Raw genomic sequence first — 24,159 nt, forward strand, 5'->3', positions numbered from 1 at the left:
AGGACCTGCGATGTTTTGTCCTCCCCCACACGAGGGCTGGGCATGATCTTGCTGCTTTTGTTTCACCCCTGCCAAAATGCTTCGTGCCACTCTGGCTGATTCTATGACAGCTACTAAGATACCACTTAGAGAAAGATTTCCCCTCTATCCAACTCAATTAAAACCAAAAAACAAAATAAAAAATTACATGGTTTTCAAAATGTGGGCTACATGAAAAATCCGATGTGTTTTCAAATGTACCAATCTTTGATGTTTTAGACTAGTTTTACTAGTTGGGATTTTTTTTAACGTGATAGCTGGCATGATCTAAAGTGGGGAATACCAAATAAATCCTAGTTGCAAATTGTTCACTCTGACGGTCCACATTTTAATCTCCTGACTGTGGCTGATAGGAAGCTTCTATCACTTAGCAAGCTGCTTAGGGGCTTTCTTCAATTAATCTGAATTTTCTATCTGCAGATACTTTTGATTTGCACAATAGGTAGATAGATGACAGTTCAGGAGTGCACACATTCCCCGAAGCCATCATAACTGAGCTCCACTGATCGACTGTTGGTAAGCCATGCATAATTCAGTACATCTCTTAGAGCAACCATCACTTTGCCAAAGGAGTGGGGCTGACTTGTGCGTACAAGAGACAGTTTCTTAGGATCAGCTTTTTTCTTTTACATTTTCTTGTTTCTTACTTTCAGGTTTAAGCTTTTTTAAACTACATGTCTTTAAACTACATCTTAGACATTTTTAGAACATTTGTTTGGAATAGTTTAGAAGTATTGTTTGGAAGGCATACAGAGACCATGACGCTATCTCTTACTCTTCTTACTTTCCCACACAGCTTGACAGTGTACAGGCCTGTTCTGTATCTAAATTTACAAGCTGTGACAAGTGATAAATATCCTAATTCTAAAAAGCTATTGTGTACCTCTGAGACAATTAAAATTCCTTAGATACCTAGATGCAGTACATAATACATTTAGTCAACATTAGAACGTGTCAGAGAAAGAATGTTTTATCCCAGGACACATCCAAGCATCTAAAAATAGCTCTTCAGTTTAAATAAAAGTACTGTAATAACATTCATTGGGAAATCCCCTTTCCTCAGATTACAAAAGTAATGTTAATTCTTAAATAGTCTGGTGATATGTGGTAAGAACTGAGTAGAAGAGTTTATAGAAAGTACCAAATAAATTATATGTATATATATATATAATTTTTTTAGGAGAAAAATAGGGTTAAAAGTGGGGAATTTTTAATTCTTTCATCTAACAAAAAAAAATCATACCGCACATTTCAGAGCATAGACTGAGCTCTAGGCTGCCGCTGTTCCACAGAGTTTAGCAGCAGGGGAAGGTATACAAGAGTTTCCCAGGTTTGGTCATAAGATGATTTGATCAAGACACGCCATTTTATTCAAAACATATAATTCCTCACTCAGTTTTGCTTAGTTTCTCTGGAGGTTGTACATACCTTTCAAGGAATGGCTAGCAGGAACACAGTTTAACTGTAATGTGTGATAGAAAGGAAGTTAACTACTGACTACATATAAATACTACACCATAACAGTGCCAGAAATGTACACTATTTCTGAGATGCATAGCAGTGGTAGGAAACAACTCATTCCTCCATTTACTGTATTGCTTCTCTGCTTTTAGTGGTGAGGTAGAAGGGTGCCTCCTAATTCTTCTTTGACAATTAGAAGCTATTTTTTTTCTTTGTGATAGCTTAAGGACTATGATGGAATTCATCTTTGGGAGGCTTGCTTTAAAAAAAGAAAACAAATAGAGAAGACTGATGCCATGTTCAGCTGGAGAAAGGTTTATGACATCAAGAACTAACTGATCTGACCTCTTTTTGGGTCCAATATCCACTGTGTTAGTGTTGCTGGTGGTTGCTGCTGGCATCACTCCACCAGCTGATCAGTGTACGCATCATGTCCATTGCATTCTTGTCAGCAATTTTTACCTTTTTACATAGAAATGCACACTGTTCAATGACTAATAGCCTTATTAGCACACTATTTTAGTGCAATAATCATGGCTAGGCTTCGCGAACGAAGATTTGGGAAGGGCTCTACCCACGTTTGTTGCAGGTGCACTGGTGGCTAAAAAGGCCAATACGAGATAGACATGTCTGGTTGCAAAAGGCACAGCAGAAAGACTCCTTAGGAGGTATATTCTGCAGGGCACGCTTCTTTCTGCGTTGTCTTTTCTCCTCAAGAGTGATCCTACATGCTTTCTCAAAGGCAACAGCAGCATTATAGATAGTGTGTCTAGTGCAATAATAGTGTGCACTAAAACAACACAGTAACCTTATGATGGCTTGGTGAACCAGCACACAGCAAGTGATATGCCCTACTCTGAGATAAACCTCACCAACCCACAATCAGATGTTGAGGTTTCTATGGAAACACTGCCAGCTATTCTGACAAGGTCCAGTTTCCACATGTGAATCAGAGCACTTTATTCTCTCATCCTAAACACTCACATTTCCGCATAAGTATTTCTAACTGTGTAGCCTTTTACGGGAGTAGTGATAACTTAGACTGCATCAAACCATATCAAGCAGATCTTGAAGCTGTGAAGAGCATAAATGAAAGATTTACACCATGTAGCCCAGCTCAGCTGACTCCTTGCCACAAGGAACAGAGAGTCAAAGGCTTTGTTTGTAAACCACAGCTCAACCCAAACAGCAGCAGCTTTCTCCTCCAACCACACCAATGCCACAGGTAGACCCTTAAAGCTGCCACATGGGAAGCATGCTACCATTTCTCAAGCTCAGCTCCAAGGGACTGAACATTTGCTACTGCTGATTATAGTATCCCTACGTCTGGTGTGCCAACAGCCTACAGTTTCTGATATCTCCCACTCTGAAAGAAAATATTGTGCAATTGTTTCCATTTTATTCAGCATAGTGTTCTTGGTTGGAGGGTCTCAGTCTGTCATTTTTCTGCCAATGGTGGTATTACTTATTTCAGACCTCAGTCAGCTTTCTTCTAGCATTTAAATTAACTTTGGAAATCCCGAGTTGAAAGCCTGTGGTCTCACACCTGTCACAAGACAAAGAACCACAATATTTTGAGCTGTTTACAGCCTCATGTAATCTTGTCCAGGCCTTTAGAGACTGTCAGGCAGCAAGCTGGAAGGAAAGGCTGTTTAAACTGCAATTTTCAGCTTCTTGGATCTCAACAGACTTGTGGCAATACTGAAAGCCGCAAAAGATGCTGTTCCTTCTTCTATTGCAGATATTCTCAAGAGTACCTGGAAGACTTACATAAATGACCTCAATTTTAACCTATTTGGGCTAGATTAGTGTGATGGAAAAAATGCCATGGGTGATATTGCAGCCCAACCTCTACATGGAAAAAGTTTTTCCTCTTTTGGCTGTAACGCTTCTCCCGCAACTGAATTAGAATTCACAAGTCTTCTGCAGGATCCCTAATGGGATCAAAGATTAGAAACATCTTTGAAGTTTGTCTTCCTTTGCTCCACTGTTAATTCATACCTGCACTAATCCACCATGGTTCTCATCTAATCAGTCACTCTCCCTCCCAAAAGGGACAGTTTACAGGCTTTTCCCAAATCCCCATTTATTTGTGTTCATTATCCACACTTCATTTTGCAAGGGCATACCATTTTGTTTATTGATTTTTCATGTACTATAAAGAGGCCAGCTCTGTTTTGTGAAATCTTTTGGTCTAAATGAGATTTGCCAGTAATATTTACAGTACTTATAACCTTGGTCCTGTTTATTGCTAGTATGGCAATTGGATTGAACTGTGTGTGTGACAAATTCACAACATTTTACTTTTGACAGCAGTTATTAATAATACGATTGAAATGAGATTATCTCAGTCTCACTTTTTAAATTTGGTCCTTCTTGAAAGAGATCAAAGAAACACTGAACCTCAAACTTATTTGCTTCTTGTTTAGGAAAACAAGCTAACAGCCTCACTGACCCTAAGAAGAAATCACTCAATGTAAAACATAATTTTAAAAATCCTTTTAAAATATACATAATTCAAAACTATGACAAAGGTATTTCTTTGTCTCACTGCGACTCAAAGTTGTCTCATAACTACCATATCAACCTTCTTTTATCTTTAAATTAATGCTTATTTTTGGGGGAGAGGGGAAAAACTATCTTTGAAAGAAAGCCTATTATCATAAAATTTTGTAATTAATTTTGTCATTGACAGTAATTAGTTCAGTCAGGCAACTGTTTGATTTACTTACAGATTTCAAAGTCAGAGTATCTCATTGTGCTCAATAGCTCCAACCTCATAGACAATACAAAATGCAAAATTTAATCAGAAGCAATATGTGGTGCTTTTTGGAAATGTATCTTTCTGGAGTTGAATGCATCTGATTGAATTTCAGAAAGCACAAAAACTGCAGATGAAGTCAAAAAATACCCCAGCTATGAGCCCCATAGCTAGACATCCAGAATTCAGCCTTTTAAAATACTGATTTATAAACTGAAATGAAATGCATGAGAGGGACATGGTGAAGAAGAAACTTTCTTAAAAGTCTTGTAAGGTCGTACTTCATTAGTAGGAGACTATGAAGATTTTAACTATGGTTCCATTAGAAAGCAGATTAATCCAGAATGGAGGAAATGAAGGATATTTAAAAAAAAAAAATAAAAAAAGAAGAAAGAAAAATTTTTAAAAAGAAGGAAAAAAAAGAAAAAGAGAAATGGATGAGCTCTCACTTCTTCAAAGCTTTACTTCTTAATTTTTCTTTGGGCTAAATTAAAAGATTAATTCATTTCGATGAATACCCACAGGGTTCACTTCTAAATGAGTATTTCCCCCATCAACAGATAGAATAGGAAGATTAGAGTAGGAAAAGGAGACAATTTATAGTGAGCTTTCTGGTCTTCAGAATGGTTTTAATTTGGATGTGACAGACATGTTCCAAATGTCTGCAGCTTGCCTTCATATTTTCAAAAGGACATTTTACATGCCACTGTTCCAAGTGCTGTGTGTCCCCAGAAGGATACATATTGTGCTTGTCCCTGTTACTGGCTCTGGACTGACTGAGGCTTTCCCGTAGACCATAAAATTCACACTTCACAAGCAGCTCTCTTCTTCCTCATGACCCCTCACATCCGTATCAGATGGGATACCCTTCAGGATCCCTGAAGACTAGATATTTTAGAAAATGTGATTTAAAGATCCAGACATTTTAGAAACTATTTCACTGATTTCTTTGTATCTGTCTAAGAAATGAATGAAGTTCATTATACACCAATAAATAAAGTAGTCATGATCTCCTATTGACCATGGCAGCACAAAAACAGCCACTGGACACCTTTAAAATAAAGAAGGCGCTGATGAAACCACCCATTATTAGGGGTATCTAAGCAGGCTGCCAAAGTAGCTACACAGACGAGACTGACATCTCATGAACATCTCCCCACAGAGTTAAAGAATGGACACACTTTGGGTGTCTGTAATGGGAATAATTTAATCATGGGGCAATGCACTACCTTCTCCAGTGAAACTGGTGTCTGGCAGCCTGGTGTGCGAGTGGTTTGAACTACTTTTTACCCTCTGCAGATTAAACACTAAGAGTTGCAGTAACTAAATTAGGTGTTCATAATCAGTCAAATAATCCTGTGTGGACATGGGCCAGGAAAGAGGATTTGCTGCTATCTGCCTCTTCCTTCTTGCCCTATTACCCAGTACCTGTTCAAACATTTGTACTCTCCCACCCCATTTTATGGACAGGAAAGTGAGGTGGATAATTTAAGCCACTTACTAAAAAGTCAGACAGAAGTAAGTGCCAAAAACTGGAACTGGAGCTGCCAGGTCTGAGTCAGGACAATTTTAGAACACAGACACAGAATCTCCCAGATCAGTCTTCTTACACCTAAAAATGAAGATTTTATATGGCACTTTATAACAATAACATACATGATGATTAAGCACTCTGTTGAATTGAGCTGTCATGAGAACTTGGCAAAATTCTTTCAACAGTTCTTTGCTCATAACGAGTGAGTTTTGCAGACTTGAGAGTTTCATGGATTTTTTTTTTTTTGGTTTGGACAAACTTAAGCTCAGCAAATTTGAAACCCCTTTATATTTCTGGTTGGCATCTTCATATAAAAGTACTTCTACATTTCCAAACCAGCTTGATCTTCCTGTCTGTACTCAATCATTGCAAGGTGTGGTACAGATCTTCCCAGTGTGGAACTGCTTCCCTCTGTTGCGTGTTCTGATGGGCAGGGAAAGAGGTAACAATGTAGATAGCAAAAACATTATCTAAGCTATTAAAATATTATCACATTTAAAGTACTATCACAAGCACCATAGCTAAAACCCACTGAAATTAATGGACAACTTATAATTCATCACTGCTGTTTCAGTCTCTGCAAACACAGAGAAACCTCTGTGCCTACACCTCCAAGTCATTCTTTGAATGGTTTTTTTGCCCACCTTTAACAACTAGAGTATGAAAAGTAAAGTCTGAGAGTCTGAAAGGCAGCTAAAATTTCTTTTAGCCATTGCTCTTCCTGGATGACATACTGCATTTTTCCAGATGCTTCGCCCACAAAGCTGAGAATCCTCACTCAATACTGTTCTATTTTAGTCCTATTCAGAGTGAAATGATGGCATAAAGTGATTCTTCCATCAAAATATTAATATCAGAACAAGATCAAAAGGGGGAAAAAATGAATTTGTCAGGTAGAAAACCAAACAGAAAATCAGTCATAAAAAAATGATTGGAACGTATTTTCATGTAGCAAATTCTTTGTATTTGTGTTTACATAATACTTATGTATTTAAGAACACTTAGTATACCTATCTACCATGTGACAATTTTGAATGTTCTACCCATTTTGAAGGCAATTAGGCATCTATTCAAGGCTTCTGTTCTTACTTTAATTTCCTCAATTCTCCACCCACCTGAATCTGACACTTTGACATTTTTGCTCACTAGAATGGAAATTCAACATTTAGCAAGGCTAGGGAATGCAAGGTCAAAAACCAGTGAGAAATTCAATATGTTGAAGAAGGGATCATGAAAGTTTACATAAAACATGCAATTTCATATTTCTATAATTTTTAACAAAGCAATAGCTGTCATGGGATACTAAAACAAGTTTTGAAATATTCACTATCATTTTCTTGTTCAGTCTGAAAAGAAATCACTTCAGCATTCAGAGCTGTGAGTAGATATTGAATAGCATTATGTCTTTAAGTCTAGTGCCTCACTGGAGAAGAGTTGCCTCTAACACCATGTTATTATTCTATTTTAAGAATCTTGAGCAACAGGGATTGCATCACTTGAGTTGGAAGATTATTTAATAGACTAGTAGACCTTATGACTATGAAGTATTTCCCGATATTATACCTACATTTCTCCATTTCCGAAACTCATAGCAGTTACCATACCTTAACTCATTCTGAACAATCTGTCCTTCAAATTCTCCACACATCAAACTCTTCCACAGTTCTTAACAAACTCTTTCCCATGTGGTACTTACAAACATTAGAGTCTATTCTGATGAAGTACATAAAGCTAATTACATGAGCAGGGTATTCAGCTGATCACTAAAAATGCAGATACAAGCAAGTGAGAGAACTCCAAGCCCCTCAAAATAGTAAAACAGAAATTACAGTCTGAGTATCATATTACCTCACTGCAGAATCACAAGATAATACTAGGAACCACATCCCACAACTGTGGGCCTTTGGTGTATGACATGAATCTCTTAGGCAAATTTTATTGAAGCAGACTTCAACATAGTGAATTTAAAATTCCAAGGGAAAATACATAAAGTTAAGTATTTTGTTATAAATTAGCTATTTAGGAGTTTTTCTTTATGTTTACACAATTCTTTCACTCCCAAATCATGCTGCTTTTGACCTCAACATGACTTTCTAGTCATTCATTTTTTCTCATATTTTGCAGAATACATTCATACTCCTCTTAGATTGGACTATCTGAATTTTTCAATTCTAGCCAACTTAGACTGAAAACAAGCAAGAAGGTTTTTGACAAAATCCCTTTCATCTAAATAAAGAATAATGGTTTAAAATATCATGCATTTTTGAAAACCTCCAAAGTAGTAGTCTAGAGCTGACCGTAAACTTGAATTTTTCGGGTAATCTTTAACAAAAATACTAGTGGGCAAACCTATCTGAGGCACAGAAAAAACCTGGGGAGGGCTGATAGCAGGACCTGCAGCTGAGCCTCAGCCTGGGGTTTCCCAGATGCCCATCAGGTGTCAGACCATCTGATTTTGCCCAAGCAGAAGACATCACGTGGGCCTTGCTGCACTGTGGTATAAAGCTGCTCTGATGTGGGAAGCCATGGGATGGGAGGTGTGAAAGCGGCAGGAGTAGCTGCAGGTTTCACACTGAGCAGAGAGGAACATTTGTAGCAACAAAGGATGGACACACCACACACCCCCACCTCCTCTGGTACAGCAAGCTCTCACTACCTCCACTTCTCTGAGTTCTTTCATTCAAACACAACTGCCCTTGTCCTCCATATTGAACAAAGAGCTCACCCTGAACCATTTTAACCATTTCATTTTGAACAGGACAGGACAAGCAGTGGTGATCCGTGGTGAGCTCCCCTGATCCATCCTAGAACCCAGCTTTGAACTGAAATGGTCTTTGGCTTCTGACATTACATCTCACCTCCTTCAGCAAAGTGAGACGCTGTCTTATATGCCACCATTACCATGAATGAGCTTCACAGACCCTAGCTTCCCTGTGTGCAAACCACAAGTCACATATAGGCATCAAAAAGTGGATTTTAAATGGCCAAAACAGACTAGCGACCCTGACCTGAAGGTCAGTTCCCTGCCACAGAAGCTGGTGAGATGTTGAGCAGTTTCGATACCAGAGCTCTCCCTCCAGCCTCAACACAAAATTGAGCAGGACCTCATAGGAGCAGAGCCTGTGACTGATCCTGATTAGCAGCTGGTGGCACAACTGTCACAGTTGGCATGTTATTGATGAACAGCAATCTGGCTTCCACCCACAATCCAGGGACAGAACTCCAAGAAAGACCAGAGGACAAACAGGCAAGCGCTACACAGTGTCCCCTGTTCTACCATGGGAAAAGAGCACAGTCCCACCGTTGAAAAATCCATTTAATTGAGTAAATCTGAAAATGCGAGGTATCGCCAGAAAGTCAACCAAGGAGCACAGCACAGGCTCTGTGCACATCCAGGCTTCCTGCTCTTAGAGGGGTCACAGGAAGGGGAGAAATCTGGTGAAGAATAAAGCTGCCGCATTGCAGCTCCATTAACAAACTTCCCCTCAACACAAACATCACGTCTCTTTACTCTAAACAAGTAGGGTTTTACTCTCTAGACAGAGACACTGGTTAGGACTTACGAAAAGAAATGTGTTTGGGAAGGGCTAGTACCTCAAGACATCTGGTGGAGGAGCCAGTCATTGGATTTTTAGTAACTTATAATACTTCATGATTTTGAGGTGAGCCCCTTGAGTGACAACAATAGCAGCTTCTCTATTTATAATATATGCACACTTGTAAGATGTTATCAACTACTTCTGTCTCCCTGACACACAGAGATGCTGCTTAAATGGGAAATTGTGTTACATATGTTTGAAGATTTCTAAAGCTAGATCGTTTTGCATTTTCTACCCTAATGAGCTAGGAAATTAACAGTAAAACTTTATCCCGCCCTCTAGGAAACCTGATTTAGTCAAAGACATGATCTCAGGCAGTATCTATAGAATCAGCTATTTATTTAATTTAAATAAAATCATTCTTCCAGCTGACAGTGAAGGGAAGAAATGCTAAGATTACTGAGGCAATACTTCTTCCCTACATCCTTTCTGTGCATGTTGAAGTGCACCGCTGCTCTGTGTTAAATAAGATGAGGTAGAATGGAAAGCAACTAATTTGTGCTCCCTGAGTGTTGGGCAACTGATTTAACTCTTGCTGGCACATGGACTATAAATAGAAAAAGATGGTACAGTTTCACACCGATAACTTTTCTATGAAAGTTAATAAATCAACACTAAGGAAACAATTTTTTTCTTCCTACTTATCTGCCCTATCAGGAATGATGAACAAGAGTTGTGTTGCCTTTAATCCAAAGTAAGCATGAGATGCTAAGTATCATCTTGTGTGATGACTTACCAGAGGGCTGGCACCCTAAACATGAGATGCGCCCTCACCTGCTTGGCAACGCACCTTCTCCTTCTCTCACTCTTGTCCAACTAAAGACAAATAAAAGAATTCTGGGGTGGACAGCTGTGCATGTCACAGGAACCATGTGACAAAGGAGACCATCAGGAGTGGCTCATTCTCTTGCTCTCACATGGTGGTGGAGAGAAATAGACAAAGGCTTAGATGAGTTATCTAACTTGGCAGAAAGAGCAGAATTATAGGTGCTATTTTTCATCAGGTGACAGGCTGTGCTCATCTCTACATGAATTTGTACAAGGAGAACACTTCCCTTGGGTAATTTTCATATCCATCAAAACCTTTCTTGTAATATGCACAAATTGGTTACAACATCCTGATCCCGACATTAAAGAGAGTTACCATTTTCAATGAAGTCAGCTGAAACCAAATGCTTCCACATCCTTCCAGTGCCTGGAATATGGTTTCAGTTTTTATGGGCTTAATGTACAAATATAATATAAAAGTACACCAGAATATATAAACAAAATCAACTTTTTTTAAGAGAACTGAAGAGTCAGATGTAACTTTCTATGTCTGAGATTATTAATGCTCCTTTCACAGTGTTTTTTTAATGGAAATCAACTGACTCAACTTCAACACCTTGGAGTATTTTCCTTTTAGAGAATTCTCAGCTGTATAAGCTGTATGCATCTACTGTGTTCATGGATAGATGTCATTTTTTTCAGATTCACACCTCAAATTGCTAGACAACAACATTCCTTGCAGAGATGTGGCTTATATCTTATAAGAAATCAGGTAATTCTGTCCCCAACACAGGTTTTAGGTAACCAAAGACTAAAAGATTACAACACCAGATAAAAGGAAAAGCTTTCCAAAGGCATAAAGGTAGGGTAAAAACACAAAGTAAAAGAGGTTGAGTACTCTAAAAATAAGGTTTATTAGGAAATAAACAGAAATGAATGATCGGTGCAACAGTAAAACAAGATACAAGCATGTTTGGGAGCATTGGAAAAGTTAGAAGTCCCTACTCACATTACTCTTTGACATTTCAATCACCCTATATAAAGGAGAAAGAGAAAATCCTTGGGGTTTTAAACTATTTTCATTGTATTTATTTTAATTAATTTCAAAGTAATACAAACACTGAAGGATTTAGGAGACTGCAGCATCTTGTCTCCTCTGCTGCTTCATATCACCTGGCGGCCCCATCTGCAACCCACCCAGGCTGATACCACTTGCTTTGATATTGATACAGTTCAGGCTCAATCCAGTCTTCAAAGAAAAATGGGCATGAAAATTCCTCAATTCCCCTTTATGCTCTGAGCCCAGGGCATGCGCACTCTTCCAAAGGACTGCATGATCCAGTGGGGATTATTTTGTACTTCATGAAATTAACAGCCTTTACAGAAAATAGGATTTGGAATGACATTTCTGCCACGGGATCATTCAAAGTCTGGTAGATGAAACAACAGCTATGATATCAGTTCTGATCGCTTTCATATCACTAGCTCATATTATTTGCTCAGTTTTCTAAACTGAGTTTATTATACAGACTATTAAGAAGTAGAAGAAAAGAAGATGAGAAAGACTATATTGCTTATTTTAGATAATCTTTGTCCTAAACTGCTCTGCATTGGCTGCCATTTACTTACCATACACAGTTTACTATGTTTATTTACTATTTCATCTTGTAAGAAGGGATGTTCCAGGTAAAAACAAAATACAAAAATGCCTCAGGTTCAGTCTTAATGGGATCTTCTCTGTATCAGGGAAACCAGCCACTTCTTTATACGATGTACAGTCAGCCCCTATTCACCTATTAATATTTTAAATATTTAATATTTACTAAGTATTTGTTAATATTTAATAATTATTAGTAATATTTTTAAAAATAAATCTGACTCAGAAATCAAGATAGCAAACCAAAGTCAGTGGCACAAAAGAGATTAGTGAGTACTGCACAGATTTCATTAGACAGAAACTCCAATCTGGACAATCCTGAAATACATCTATTTAATATCCCTCCAGAAAGAAAGGCACTTTTTGGACTTACGGTTAGTTGTCCTGCTTTGATCACTCTGAGCACTGTCGTTTGACTGGTTGCTGGAGACAGAGGATACGCTTGAGCTCCTAACAAAACCAAATGCAGCCAGCTTTGCTGCTGGCAACCGTGAATAACCTGGAGGACGAAGTCCAGACTGGCAGGGCTTGGGAAGATTTGATTTTGCAGCACTTGGACATGATCCTTTCTTAAGATCGACTGAAAGAAGGAAAAAGAAAGAATTTTTTTTTAATACACTAAACTGGGAGATACTGATCATTTCCTGTAACACCCACCTACATAAAGGCAATATTAAGACTGAATACAAGTTTAATGGCTGATCAAACTGCAGTGATGTCTTATCCTTTGCCGCACTAAAAAAACATTTGGTGGAAAAATTACAGGTCACAATAATTTTTAAAATATGAAATGTGCCAAGTACCCATGAGGCATAACTCAAACTTCCAGCAAAGTAATATAGTTCAATGCTGCTAAGAATTTCTTTCAATGTTATCTTCTTTAATGCTGTATCACTTTCTAATTTTACATTTGCTATGTGCCAATTAAAAAAAACCTCATACACAGAGACAAACACAATACGCCTAACGTCCAATTTTGGAAACTATTGTAGACCGCCAACAGTCCTCTTCAAGGACACAGGACTTCTTTTTTTTCCATCAAAGAAAACACTTCTTTAAAGTTTTCTTTCAAATTTCTCTAAAAGAAAACTCACTTTTCTTGCACCAAGCCTGGGGACAAGGATGTGACCCATAAAGTTGTACTTTTTTAACATTCCACCAGCCATTTCCACTGAAGGACTTCTCCCCATTAAACCATCATCCTATGTGAGTGACATCAACCAAGTCTCAGACAACTGCCAATGGCAAGTTTATAGCACATGAAGTTAGGCAACAACAGTAGTTCAGCTACCATATCTGTCTGTGGTAAAAACTAACTGGTCACCTGTCTTCAGCTTCTGTCCTAACCCATATTGTGCTACTCTTGCTTAGGCAAACTTTCCTAGGCAAATCCACAACACAGGATCATAAATGTTCCACTTTGTCCTCACAGGCCAAAGGTCCATGAGCATGGCAGGATTGTCTTCAAGGCCAGGGACCAAAGATTAGAGTTTGTTTTTAATTGGAAGGTGTGGATACCAAGTGAATCTAGACCTCAACTGTATCTAAATTTGGACAGAATTTTTCTTTTTAGATTTGAGAACATATTTTTTTAAAAAAACATTAACAACATTCTCCAAAACCTGATGCTTGAGTCATCAGTCATCAGGACTAGTGGGATAGGAGACAAGGCATCATTAAAAACTATCAACATATTATGCCAGAAAAGGCCACAAAGTCACCCTTTTCCCATTCTTATTCAGTGAACACTATTTGTACACTAGCCTGACACATACTTCAAAGGAAGAAATGAACTTTCATAGTATAAAGAAAAACACAAATTAACTGCACAGTAAGAATATAGTCTTCATATTATTACCGCATTTAATTCTTTTGTAAACTATGTAGGTCACAGCCTTATTAATTTTAATGAAGCATTACACTTTGCAGAGACTTTAGAGGAAACAAGACTAAGTCCTTTGAGCAGAAAAGTGTTATGGGGATTTCGAAAGATAGTTGTGTACCTCATCACAATACTAATGCTAAGCTTTGTTTAACATTTCTTTTGTTTAGCATTTTCTTTTGAAATAGAAATATATGTAATACCAAGCTAAAAAGAGTTTTGTTATCCTATAAAACACATTCCTATAAAGACATCAAAAAATGCTCCTTGCTCAACAAACAAAGCAATTTATGTACTCTAGGCTCTTAAAAATGCATTTTTGTATGCACTTTTCCCAAGCTGAGTTCTTTATTAAGACTCAAGGAGATGGATACCTTTACCAGCCGAGAGGAGTACATGCTGTGCAGAGTAATCCAAAGGAAAATAACAAGTATCTATAGTGTGTAACAAAAGACTGCTAAAATCCCCATTCAGTTCTCTGGCACCAATAGAGGCAATTTTGGACTCTGATCCTGAATCTGGCTTCATTTGGATGGTGTGAAGATGGGCTCAAAGGTAGCTGTGGGTTCCAGGTGAAGGGCAGTGCAGGCATATCAGTACCAAGAAGAGACAAGCAGTGATGGTCACCATCAGTTTACTGCCAGGCTTGTGCAGCATTGCTTTGACAGTGGTCTATTACAGATGTTTTACGGCTATCTGCAAAATACCCTCAAGCCAGACTTCTTCCTTCTCCACTGCAAAATATTCCATGTGTCACATCAGTGACAGGATTATGCTCAGGCAGCATCCAGATTTCGAAGTAGAGCCAAGTACTCACGACAAGCAGCTGCAGGAGCAAGGAACCTGCCCAGGTCAGTGGCAGCAGGGAGAAGGTATGGGACTGTCTCTTGTGGGTTTTACAGGTTTCCAAAAATGCACCAACATGCCTAGACTACATAAGAATCTCTGAAAATTGAGGTGGAGGGAGAGATTTTACCATTTCAGAGCAAAAAAACTATAAATATCACAGATTTCCTGGAACAAAATAGGGGAAATTCCACTGAGGCAGTGGGGTAAAGTGGTTAGAAATGGCTTTATTCAAAAAGCATTTCAAATGTGCTTGCCCTAGGGCAGTGAGGTTCACCTGAGACTCCCACATCCCCAGCTCAACCACAGGGATGCCTACCACAAGTCCCCATATGGCCTGTTCTTTATACCACTGTGCAACAAGCGCCTGTAGTCCACAACACACCAAGCACCATGCGTGTCACTGAAGAAGAATAATTTCCTTAAAACCAGAAGGTCTTAGATGACAAGTTGCCCAGCCATCATCTTTACCTTTTCTTCAAAGTCATTCTCCCAGACTTGGGCAGAGGGTTCAGTGCTTTTTTTCTCACACTTTCGTGTGTGTTTCTAGTTTATGACTTCAATTCAAATTTTCCCTGAACTAACAACATTTTGAATCTTGAACTCATCATCAACCTTAAATTATTTTTCACTTCTCTTCTTTGTAATCCAGTTTTTCTGTACCATGAGGACCTGAGGGCAGGACATTATCCTCATTAGGGATGCATTCAAATCCTTAGAGCTAAGTAATTTTTTGTCTTCTTTCTCATTAAAATACATGAGGCATCAGCCTATTGTATGTATTTTCTGTTCTAAATATCAGGTTTTATCACAGATGTTCCTTATTTCTCTTTTTTAAAAGTATAGAAGTACTCCTGTAAACAAGGTCTGCGAGTTCAAAACAAAAGTTATTTTAATGAGCAGCTTTTGTTTTAATAAAAATCTGCCAAAATAAGTTAAAAAATTGGCAAAAAATCTTTCCAATTGTCTCACTGCCAGAAGCTAATTATAGAATTAAGTATTGTTGTCTGTACGCACATGAGTGATTTTCTTTGACGCTTCAAGCTGTTCCCAACCTGAAACATGAAAACATTTTGAGGTAGGGACTGATTGACACAAACTAGATGTGCCTGGGGAGACTGCAGAAAAGTCTGAGCTACACTTCTCGTGCATCCCCCTCGCACATGAATTACATCTTCATGCACGTCTGAGAAGCAATTTTCATGTGACTTCTCTGTGAAATCTGAAATATGTTTTAGCCGAAATGAATGAAAAATTAAAGAAAGGAATTACACAGATATGTTCTTATGAAAAAGAGTAGTGGTTCAAGACTTCAGCTCCACAATTCAGGGATCCTTGGCAAGCCTTTGTTATCTTGTGGTAGGGTTTTTGTGTTTGTTTTGCTTTGCCTTTTTTTTTTAGTAGCATTTCTGTTAAAACTTTAATGATTAGATGACATTTTCTCTCACTTTCTGATATTCTGAACATCACTATTCTCATTTCATATTGGGGAATCTGAGGCAAAAAACTTAACTGCAAGGTCACTGCATTAATCAGAGATAATACAAGCAGAGTTAACCCACCTCATTGGTATCTTTGTGCATTAAAACCAAATTGCACAAGTGAGAAATCTATTCTGTTGCCACTAGCTTTATGGTTTCCCTGTTATAACAATTTCTCTCTGAACAAGAACTGAGGCTTCAAAAATTTACACCTGAACAGCAGTGAGCAGGTTGTCCCAGCTACCCTGTCAAGCCTGGGACAATTCAGTTCCAAAGGCAAAACAGTTGCCACTGCTGAATATTAATTAATTTCTGATAGGCCAGTCCATAATGATATGGTAGCAAATGCTCATGTCCTCATTATTCAGATTTAAAAGCTCCAAAAAGTTGCTCTGTACCTTCCCAACTCCCAGGCAAACCAATGCTGGTTAGCACATTCTCAACACCCCAAGAATTTGTCATCTCACAATTCATTCAAACTGAAAATGTCTATGTTCGCTTTGCAGATAATGTGCAAAGCAGGAGCATCCCTCAGAAACTTCCAATACAGGAATTGCCAGTGCCTGAATCTCACTCACTGCCTTTGTCACCAAAAGCCTAGAGCAACAAGAACACTACTCCGTGCACCAGAGCTGCATCCCACCTGCCTAGCTGCTGCTTAGCTGCTGCTCACAAGTGCTGTGGGTGCCCAGCCAGTGATGATACTTGGGAGGAGGTAGGGTATGTAGTATTTGCCTGCTGCTACACCCAGATTGTTAGAGATACTGTTCTTATGAATGGCAGTTTGGTACAAGTCATATAGACAACCCTTGTCATATGATGTGTGTTTGTTCTTTGAAGACACAGTAATTGTTGGGAGCTGAGAGGTGGCAGATGGCTATGTCTCAAGTAAGATGACGATGTCCTTAAAAAAACCCATGAGGAAGTGTCTGTGGGTCTTTGAAACACTTGATTTTTTCTTTATGAAATACAGTCAGGTTGCTCTCTCATAGAAAGCAGAGTGCCAACTGAAAACTCTGCAGATCAGTAAAGGACAGAGAATAATTTCCCCTGTGAATTCTCCCCTTGTCATCTCTTTCCTTAAACAATTAAGAAACTTGCCAGTTCAAATCCAAGTACCCCAGACTGCAAACCTATAAACTAAGTACACAGTTGGTGTATCAGTGAGGCAACATTTCAGGAAGTAATCTCAAAATTCCTTTTCTATCATCAAATCTCATTTACATGTTCAATTCCTAAGTATTCCTGAGAATAAACATGAAAATAAAGCTTTCCTACTGGGAGAAAGCTGTAGACATATTGTAGCATTCATGATGAAATACATTATACATATGCAAAACCACAAATAAGTGTATGTATCTGTGTCTGTCTGAGTAATGAGAAACATTGCTGTCCTGATTTATATGTGCAATTTCTATCTTTATCAAAAGTTGGCTTGCTTAGAAATGAGAGGAGCATCTAGACCCTCAGGACTGACAAATTTTATACACAGGGAGGTGATAAGGAAACAACACTTCATTAACTCACTCTTTGAGAAAAAAATACTGTAAAGACTACTGAAAAATGCAAAATTAAGTGAAATTAATGAGTATATAATTAAAGTGAAGTTTTAACTATGAGATCTGTTATACTTTTTAAAATCAGACATTAATTCCTTAAAAATAATCAGCTAATGTCAGACATTAATTCCTTAAAAATAATCAGTTAATGAATGCAAATCCTAACACACTTGCTTCAAGAAGTCTTTATAACCAAGGAAAACATATTAATATTTTACATGTTATAGACACGATATCCTTCAATGCCTGTTTTGAATTACAAGTTTCCCACAGAAAGAGCAGAGTCAATTTACATAAAATTAACAAATGTTAAGCTTTTGGAGACTCTTTTGCACCTATATCACAGTTCAATGCCTTCCTATCTTACCTACATTGAAGAATGCTTTTTCTTACAGTCAGGCTGCTTCCCTACCCATCTGAGGCAAAGCATCACCTCAGGAGCGACACTGCTTAATAAGGAACTAGTAGCCAATGCCATCACATGTCTTATATGACTTATATCCTACAGATGAAGAAGGATCTCTACTCAAATCACATTTTACGCATCACACTTAGAGGTCACTTGAGGGAACACTCATTACTATTTTACTTTCTACTTTGCATAACTGAAAACTAACAAAACCTTTAATGTACTTGTAGTACTTGCAGTCTATCACAGCAGTTCAGAGATTTAATTATCAATTACTTTAGAGTCAGTTTATTATACATGGTCCAAACCACTCAGTTTATCAGTGCTACTTAACCAAACTGCTACATTATGAATGGTATGGCAAAGGGAAATAAAATCCTCATTATGAGGCACTGCTGCTGTCCTCGATACTGTGACATGGTGATTTCCATTTAAAAGACTCCATGGTCACTGGATGGTAACTGGATAGATCCTTCTGTTTCCATTGCCTCAGGGCAGGACTGAAATCGCTAGGATTGGAAACTGGATTAAAAGCTCAGGATCAAGCTGCAGGAGATGCTGATTAGCAATCTTGAAGGCAAAAATCCCCCCTACACTCTAACTGCTTTTGCTGCAGTCACCCAAGCCCTCACATCCCACAACACCCACAAGCAAGTCTTACTGGCTCTGCTTCCAGTATGCTGACCATATGTTCATGCATTTCATTTTCTTGTGTTTGTAAATATGACTCTATCAAAGCTGCGTTTAATCCTGCTTTTCAAATACTGTATCAAAACCAATAATGCAGATCAAAATTTAATACTACAACTAATTGCCAAATTAAGGGAGAATGGTTGAAAATGGTGTCAGATACCTTAACCCAACTGGCTAAACTGTGCCTGGCCCTACTCTAAGCCCCTCCAGTCAGCACCCCAACTGCTGTTGCATGCCGGGGGTTGCTGTCCCCTCCATCCCCTTCATGGCAATCAGGGACTCATCTCTGGTCTGTGTCCACTGCTGTGGGTTCAGGTATAGGAATTAGTTCTCTGCTGCCTTTGCACTCCTATACCAGTCTTGTCCTATCTTCTGTTACTTCAGCCTCTTTCATGAGCAATTAATTCTTCTCAAAAGGCAGTACTAAAGACAAAAAGAGTGCTAAGCTGACCTGTGAAGTTATACGCTGCTGAGAGAAAGATTAAGTCATTTGAGGCATACAAGGAAAAAGGCTTTGGTCAAGGAAAAGGTGATTATAAGTCAACCTTGAATGGATAATTGGGAAACAAATGCCAAAAAAAAAAGAATGTAAAGAAACCAAAATAAGATATCAGAATAGGAAAGATAAATAAAGGGAAGCATTGAACCAACAGAAAGCAGAAGTACTTTGCAACAGAATAAAATGTTGCAGAAAAAATAAACACATTCTTCCTCTAGCAAGAAAAATGGAAGGTGAGATGCCAGAAGTGAAAACAATGTGTCCTGAGGTGGACAGTGGAAAAGTAGAGACATTAGCAACCTCTCCAGAACAAGTCTTGGGTAATTTCAAATCAATAGAAACAGTCAGAGCCCAAACACCAGATGAGACACACTTTGGCATCCTGAAAGAGATGACGGACAAATTATTGGACTACAATGAGGCATCTTTATTAGCAAGGTATCAATAGACTAAAGAGAAACAAGCAAAATAACAGTTTTAGGAAGGAAATTATAGAAAGTTATCAATTAAATTTGACTTCCAAAACAGACAAATTCTGTGATTTAAAAAAAAAAAATCAAAAAAATAACAAGAACAAAAAACTTTTGAGAAATATGAAAACTTTAGGAAATACAACTTCAGTGGAATAGAATCACACTAAGAGCTAGTGAAATTTCCTCATGTATACTTCTCATGCACTGGTATTTTTAAAGGCACTATTAAAGACAATAAATAGGACTTATAGGCTGGTCCTGTTTAGATTGTAGAATATCACATAATATAGGAAGACAGTAAAGTAACATTTACAAGACAAGTTCCTATATGGATTAAAAGTGGCTAAGGAAAGGTCATGTTTGCTATCATCAATGATGCAGGATAATGTGGATAATGGATGGATGATGGATGAATAAAAATCAGGGCAACATTCATTTCTGAGGATCAGATAAGACAGTTTATTTGTTAATAGGTCCTGCTTGTATATTTCCCTCATATCTATCTTCTAAAATGTTTCCTGTTATACAACAGCTTACCCTATTCATATCCTGAACTCACAGCCTCTTGCAGTTTCATTGAAATGGAAATTATGATCCAATTACACTCTGCACCTCTATTCTCATGTTTAATGCTGACTGAACTCAAGTCACAGGGCTGAAATGGTGTTTACTACCCAGCCTGCAATCTTGGAATGTCTCAGAAGTCACATACAGCTGAGTTTGGTCAGCTTCTGCTAATGGCATCGACGTAGATAAACTCCAGATGCAGGATCAGATAGTAAAGGATAGTCGCAACAGGCACTGTTACAGAGATTTGATTTGATTTTCTGATAAACCCCAAATCCTGTCAACTAGTATTACTGATGGAGACTATCCTCTCAGGGTAAAGTCAAGACACTCTGAGGCATTTCCATTCTGAATTTCTCTAAATTTCTCCTGCTTCTTAGCATGGAGAAATAGACACTGGGGAGAGAGAGTAACAGTTTTTAAAGAACTGCAAAGAGAAGAAGACACCACGACCCCTCCACACAGAAGAGGAAGTAAATTGCAACAAAGGGGATTAGGCAAAACACTAGGGAAAACTTTAAACTGGAAAGAAGGTAATGCATTAGAGCAGTCCTGCTTTCAGAGGCTCCAGGACCTCATATTGAAAGTTTTTATAAATAGTTTTTCATGAACAGGTTAAATAAGCAAGTATCAGAAGGAATCTTATCCTGGCGCAAGAGAAGGGATCGTATGACGCCAAGTAATTATTTAAGCCCTTATGACTGTTTTAGAAAAATCTCTGCAGATTTGTAGGCTGTTAAACAGCTGCTATGTTTCACTCTGGAAATTACTGATTTTCAGTTGTCTCTGAAGTTGCTGCTGTTTAAATGTGCATTGTTAAAACCTCAAAGCTTTTCCAGGCTACCAAGAAGTGTCCTGTAGAAGTAATTATTATCTCTGTTTTATGGCATTGTACACTTCTTCCAACTCTTCTCTTGTTTTTCCCTCCCCTGTAATTCTTCTCAGGGTCATGCTGAGCTGGGCAGTAACTGGGAAGAAAAAGGTATTAGAAACGTTGTCTCTAAGGAGGTGTATACCAGGGCTTCAGAGAATCGAGTCTCTGCTGGCACATTTGAACACTGCCCAGGCTTTCAGAGCACAGCATGGTGCGGGAATGTCAAATCCAGATTAAATGATGGGGCCTTCATGAGGGAGGAAGACATCCCATTATCTTCTGCAGGGCAAAAGCAAAGACTTTTGAGGCACTTACAAGATGGAGGAAGATAAAAAGGAGCACAATGAGAATTATTGAAAATTATTCACCTTTGGCAATGACCTCCTAAACAACCTTTGCGCAAGTCTCAGACTCCTCAGTCAGCCTTGCTGCAGGATAAGAAGACACATCTCAAAGAGTGCTGTTGGAGCTTTGTAGTATCAAGATGGTCAAGATGTTGTTTATTTTGTGATATTTCTTTCTGAAAAAAAATCTTATTGGTGACTACAGTAAAAGGAAAGGAAAGAAAGTTCATACTTTACCTGAAGCATCAGGATGATAGAGGTTGGGAGCATTTGTTATTTCTCCTTGCTGATGGAGACAGCTACCTGAGGATCTTTGACTCGCAATGAGAATCCTGCTCTTTGCAGATGGTAACCTGGACACTGCACCCAGTCCTAACTGTGGCTTGAGTATCATGGCAGATCGATAAAAACTTGGTGGGACCTCATAGTGAGTATATTGTGGAGGGCAAAACTCATCTTTCGCAGGCCTTTCCCCAACCTACAGAAAAATCATTAACACAGATATTATGCAACAAATTGATACACGCAGACAATGTGGAGCTCTAAATTGCTTATAAAGGCTAAATTTCCCTCCTTGTGAATCCAGGCTTCAGAGCACTCCAAACTTCCAAAAAGTGATGATCTTACTAAACGAATCAAGCTCCAAAATTATCTACCTTACACACTCAGTATACAACTAAACCCAAATAAAGAAAACTCAAAAGAAAACAGATAAATGGAAGATCTTCAATTAGTGAAAATGATGTTACTGTTAATAATAAATGATGTTATTTTAGTTACAGAGGTATATACACCAAGAGACTGTGTAAGTAGAATTTTTATTAGAAGTTATTTAAAATATTCTTACCAGGACACAATTCCAGGAGAAGTTGGTTTTAATTTAGCCAGCTAAAAATAAAGCTGGAGGTATTTAAGTTCATTTTATCAGAGAAATTGTATTGCCAAATCATTTCTATGAGAAAAAAACAACTGTCTATATGTTCTTACTCCAAATAATCATTGTAATATGTGCCCTGGAGAAAAAAAACAAATTTGCAAATGTGAAACATTTACTATTTATTACAAATAGATGCTGCTTTGTTAAAATCAGTGACAAATCTCTCGGTATTTTAATGGGCATTTACTGTGAGGACAGCACAGTAAGTCCCAAGCCGGAAGTATTCCCAGCAAACTGGCTCACAGCAGTGAACTTGCAGCCGAGGAATGACCTGCTTCTTCAATTCAGCCCTAGCATCTTTCTGCACTCAAGCTGGGCTCTGATTCCCACTTTGCTGTGCTGCTTCATGACTCAGGGCAACAGCACAGAGCAATGTCAGTAGTTTTCATCTCTCAGATTTGCAAAGAACCATTTGTTCTTCTGAGCAGAGTCCAACTTCTCTACCATTTTCTTATAAAATGCGATATCATCATAATGTAGAAAGGGCTCATGAATACTTTTTCAGTCATCCCATTTAGGCCATGGGGATAAAAAAAAAAAAAAAAAGCCATAGGAAATAGGAAATCTGAACTAAATTTGTTTAAAAATTAATCAAAAAGTGCCACAGGCTACCTAGGAAAAATGTAACTGCCAATTAATTAACTCTGCTGTAAGTTATGATGCATATAATATGCCAAATCAATTTCTATTTAGCAATTATAAGCATTAGAATATGCACTTCAACATTGGCTATAAAAGCTTTGATCCTAACTCCTTCAAGAGCTTTAATCCTAATTTAGCAAATCTTTAATATGCTAAGAGACAAGATTGGCCTTAAACTATTAAATATAGATTTTTTGAGGCCTCTGCACAGGAACTAGGAGGGCAGATGCAACAAATACTGAGCTTTGTATTTTTGCTCTATATTTTTTCCTCCACTTGCAGTCCTATTTCCTGCCATTTGATCTTCCTGTTTCCTTTTTTATTATACTCCTATGACCTATTTCCACAAGTTAGGATGTAGTTTTTTACTGTATATATGATTCTTTAGGCTTGGACTGCAGATGTTTGGCTTCTTCCTTTTAACTTCTAGATATGAGATTGTTTTTCTGGATAAGCCTTAGTTCTTTTCTCTCTCCCTGACAAATTTATTTCCATCAGATTACACTATGCATGCTATCATTTCATATTTAAGTGGCAGTGAAAACACCAATGCCAAGTATTTCAGTATAAGGAAAAGAGAAAAATCTTTAAATATAGAAACCATGCCTTTTTTTATAAACTGGGTTGGTTTATTCAAATCTCCTGTTACCCCCTTTTTTTTCCTTTATTGACAGTATGCTAGGAGTAACACAGAAGGGCAACAAACATGGACACAAAAATAATAAATCACAATTATAAAACATCTTCTCAAGCTGAGAGAAGTGAAAAGGATTTAGAACAGAATCATTTAGGTTGGAAAAGATTCTTAAGATAATCAAGTCCAACTGAATTTAGTCAAATATCTCTCAAAAATTAGATGCTCCTTTTTGAAGAACCCAGTTTTGGGGGACATAAAACTTGCTATGAAGACACATTATCTTTTCTTTTCTGTTTATCTGTGAATACACCAAGTGTAAAATTCAATCGGTTTCAATAGACTTGTATAAAATTATTGCCATTTTAAAGCTCTTCAGAAAGATATGGATTAATATGAAACCTGTTAGCATTCTGTACTAGATTTTTGTACAGGGACTTTTAAAGAAAAGATCTGTTGCAGCCTGTTCCCTAAGAAGAAGGTCAGTCAAGAGTTTTCTT

The 24,159-nt window shown here is 38.0% G+C and overlaps 1 protein-coding gene across 3 annotated transcripts in view; it reads right to left on the reverse strand.

The window, feature by feature from the left end:
• MTUS2 (microtubule associated scaffold protein 2) overlaps positions 1-24,159 on the reverse strand; it is a 247,886-nt gene that overhangs the window by 140,354 nt on the left and 83,373 nt on the right. For all 3 annotated transcript variants that reach the window (XM_039386853.1, XM_027727135.2, XM_027727133.2), the window contains exons 3-4: positions 21,684-21,924; positions 12,193-12,399 (exon numbers count right to left, since the gene is read on the reverse strand). In XM_039386853.1, the coding sequence (XP_039242787.1) occupies positions 12,193-12,399; positions 21,684-21,924 (448 nt within the window). The remainder of the gene's footprint in view (positions 1-12,192; positions 12,400-21,683; positions 21,925-24,159) is intronic.

The sequence above is a fragment of the Pipra filicauda genome, unplaced genomic scaffold, assembly GCF_003945595.2.
Source record: "Pipra filicauda isolate LSUMZ 115617 unplaced genomic scaffold, ASM394559v2 scaffold50_size3627746_pilon, whole genome shotgun sequence".
NCBI lineage: Eukaryota > Metazoa > Chordata > Aves > Passeriformes > Pipridae > Pipra > Pipra filicauda.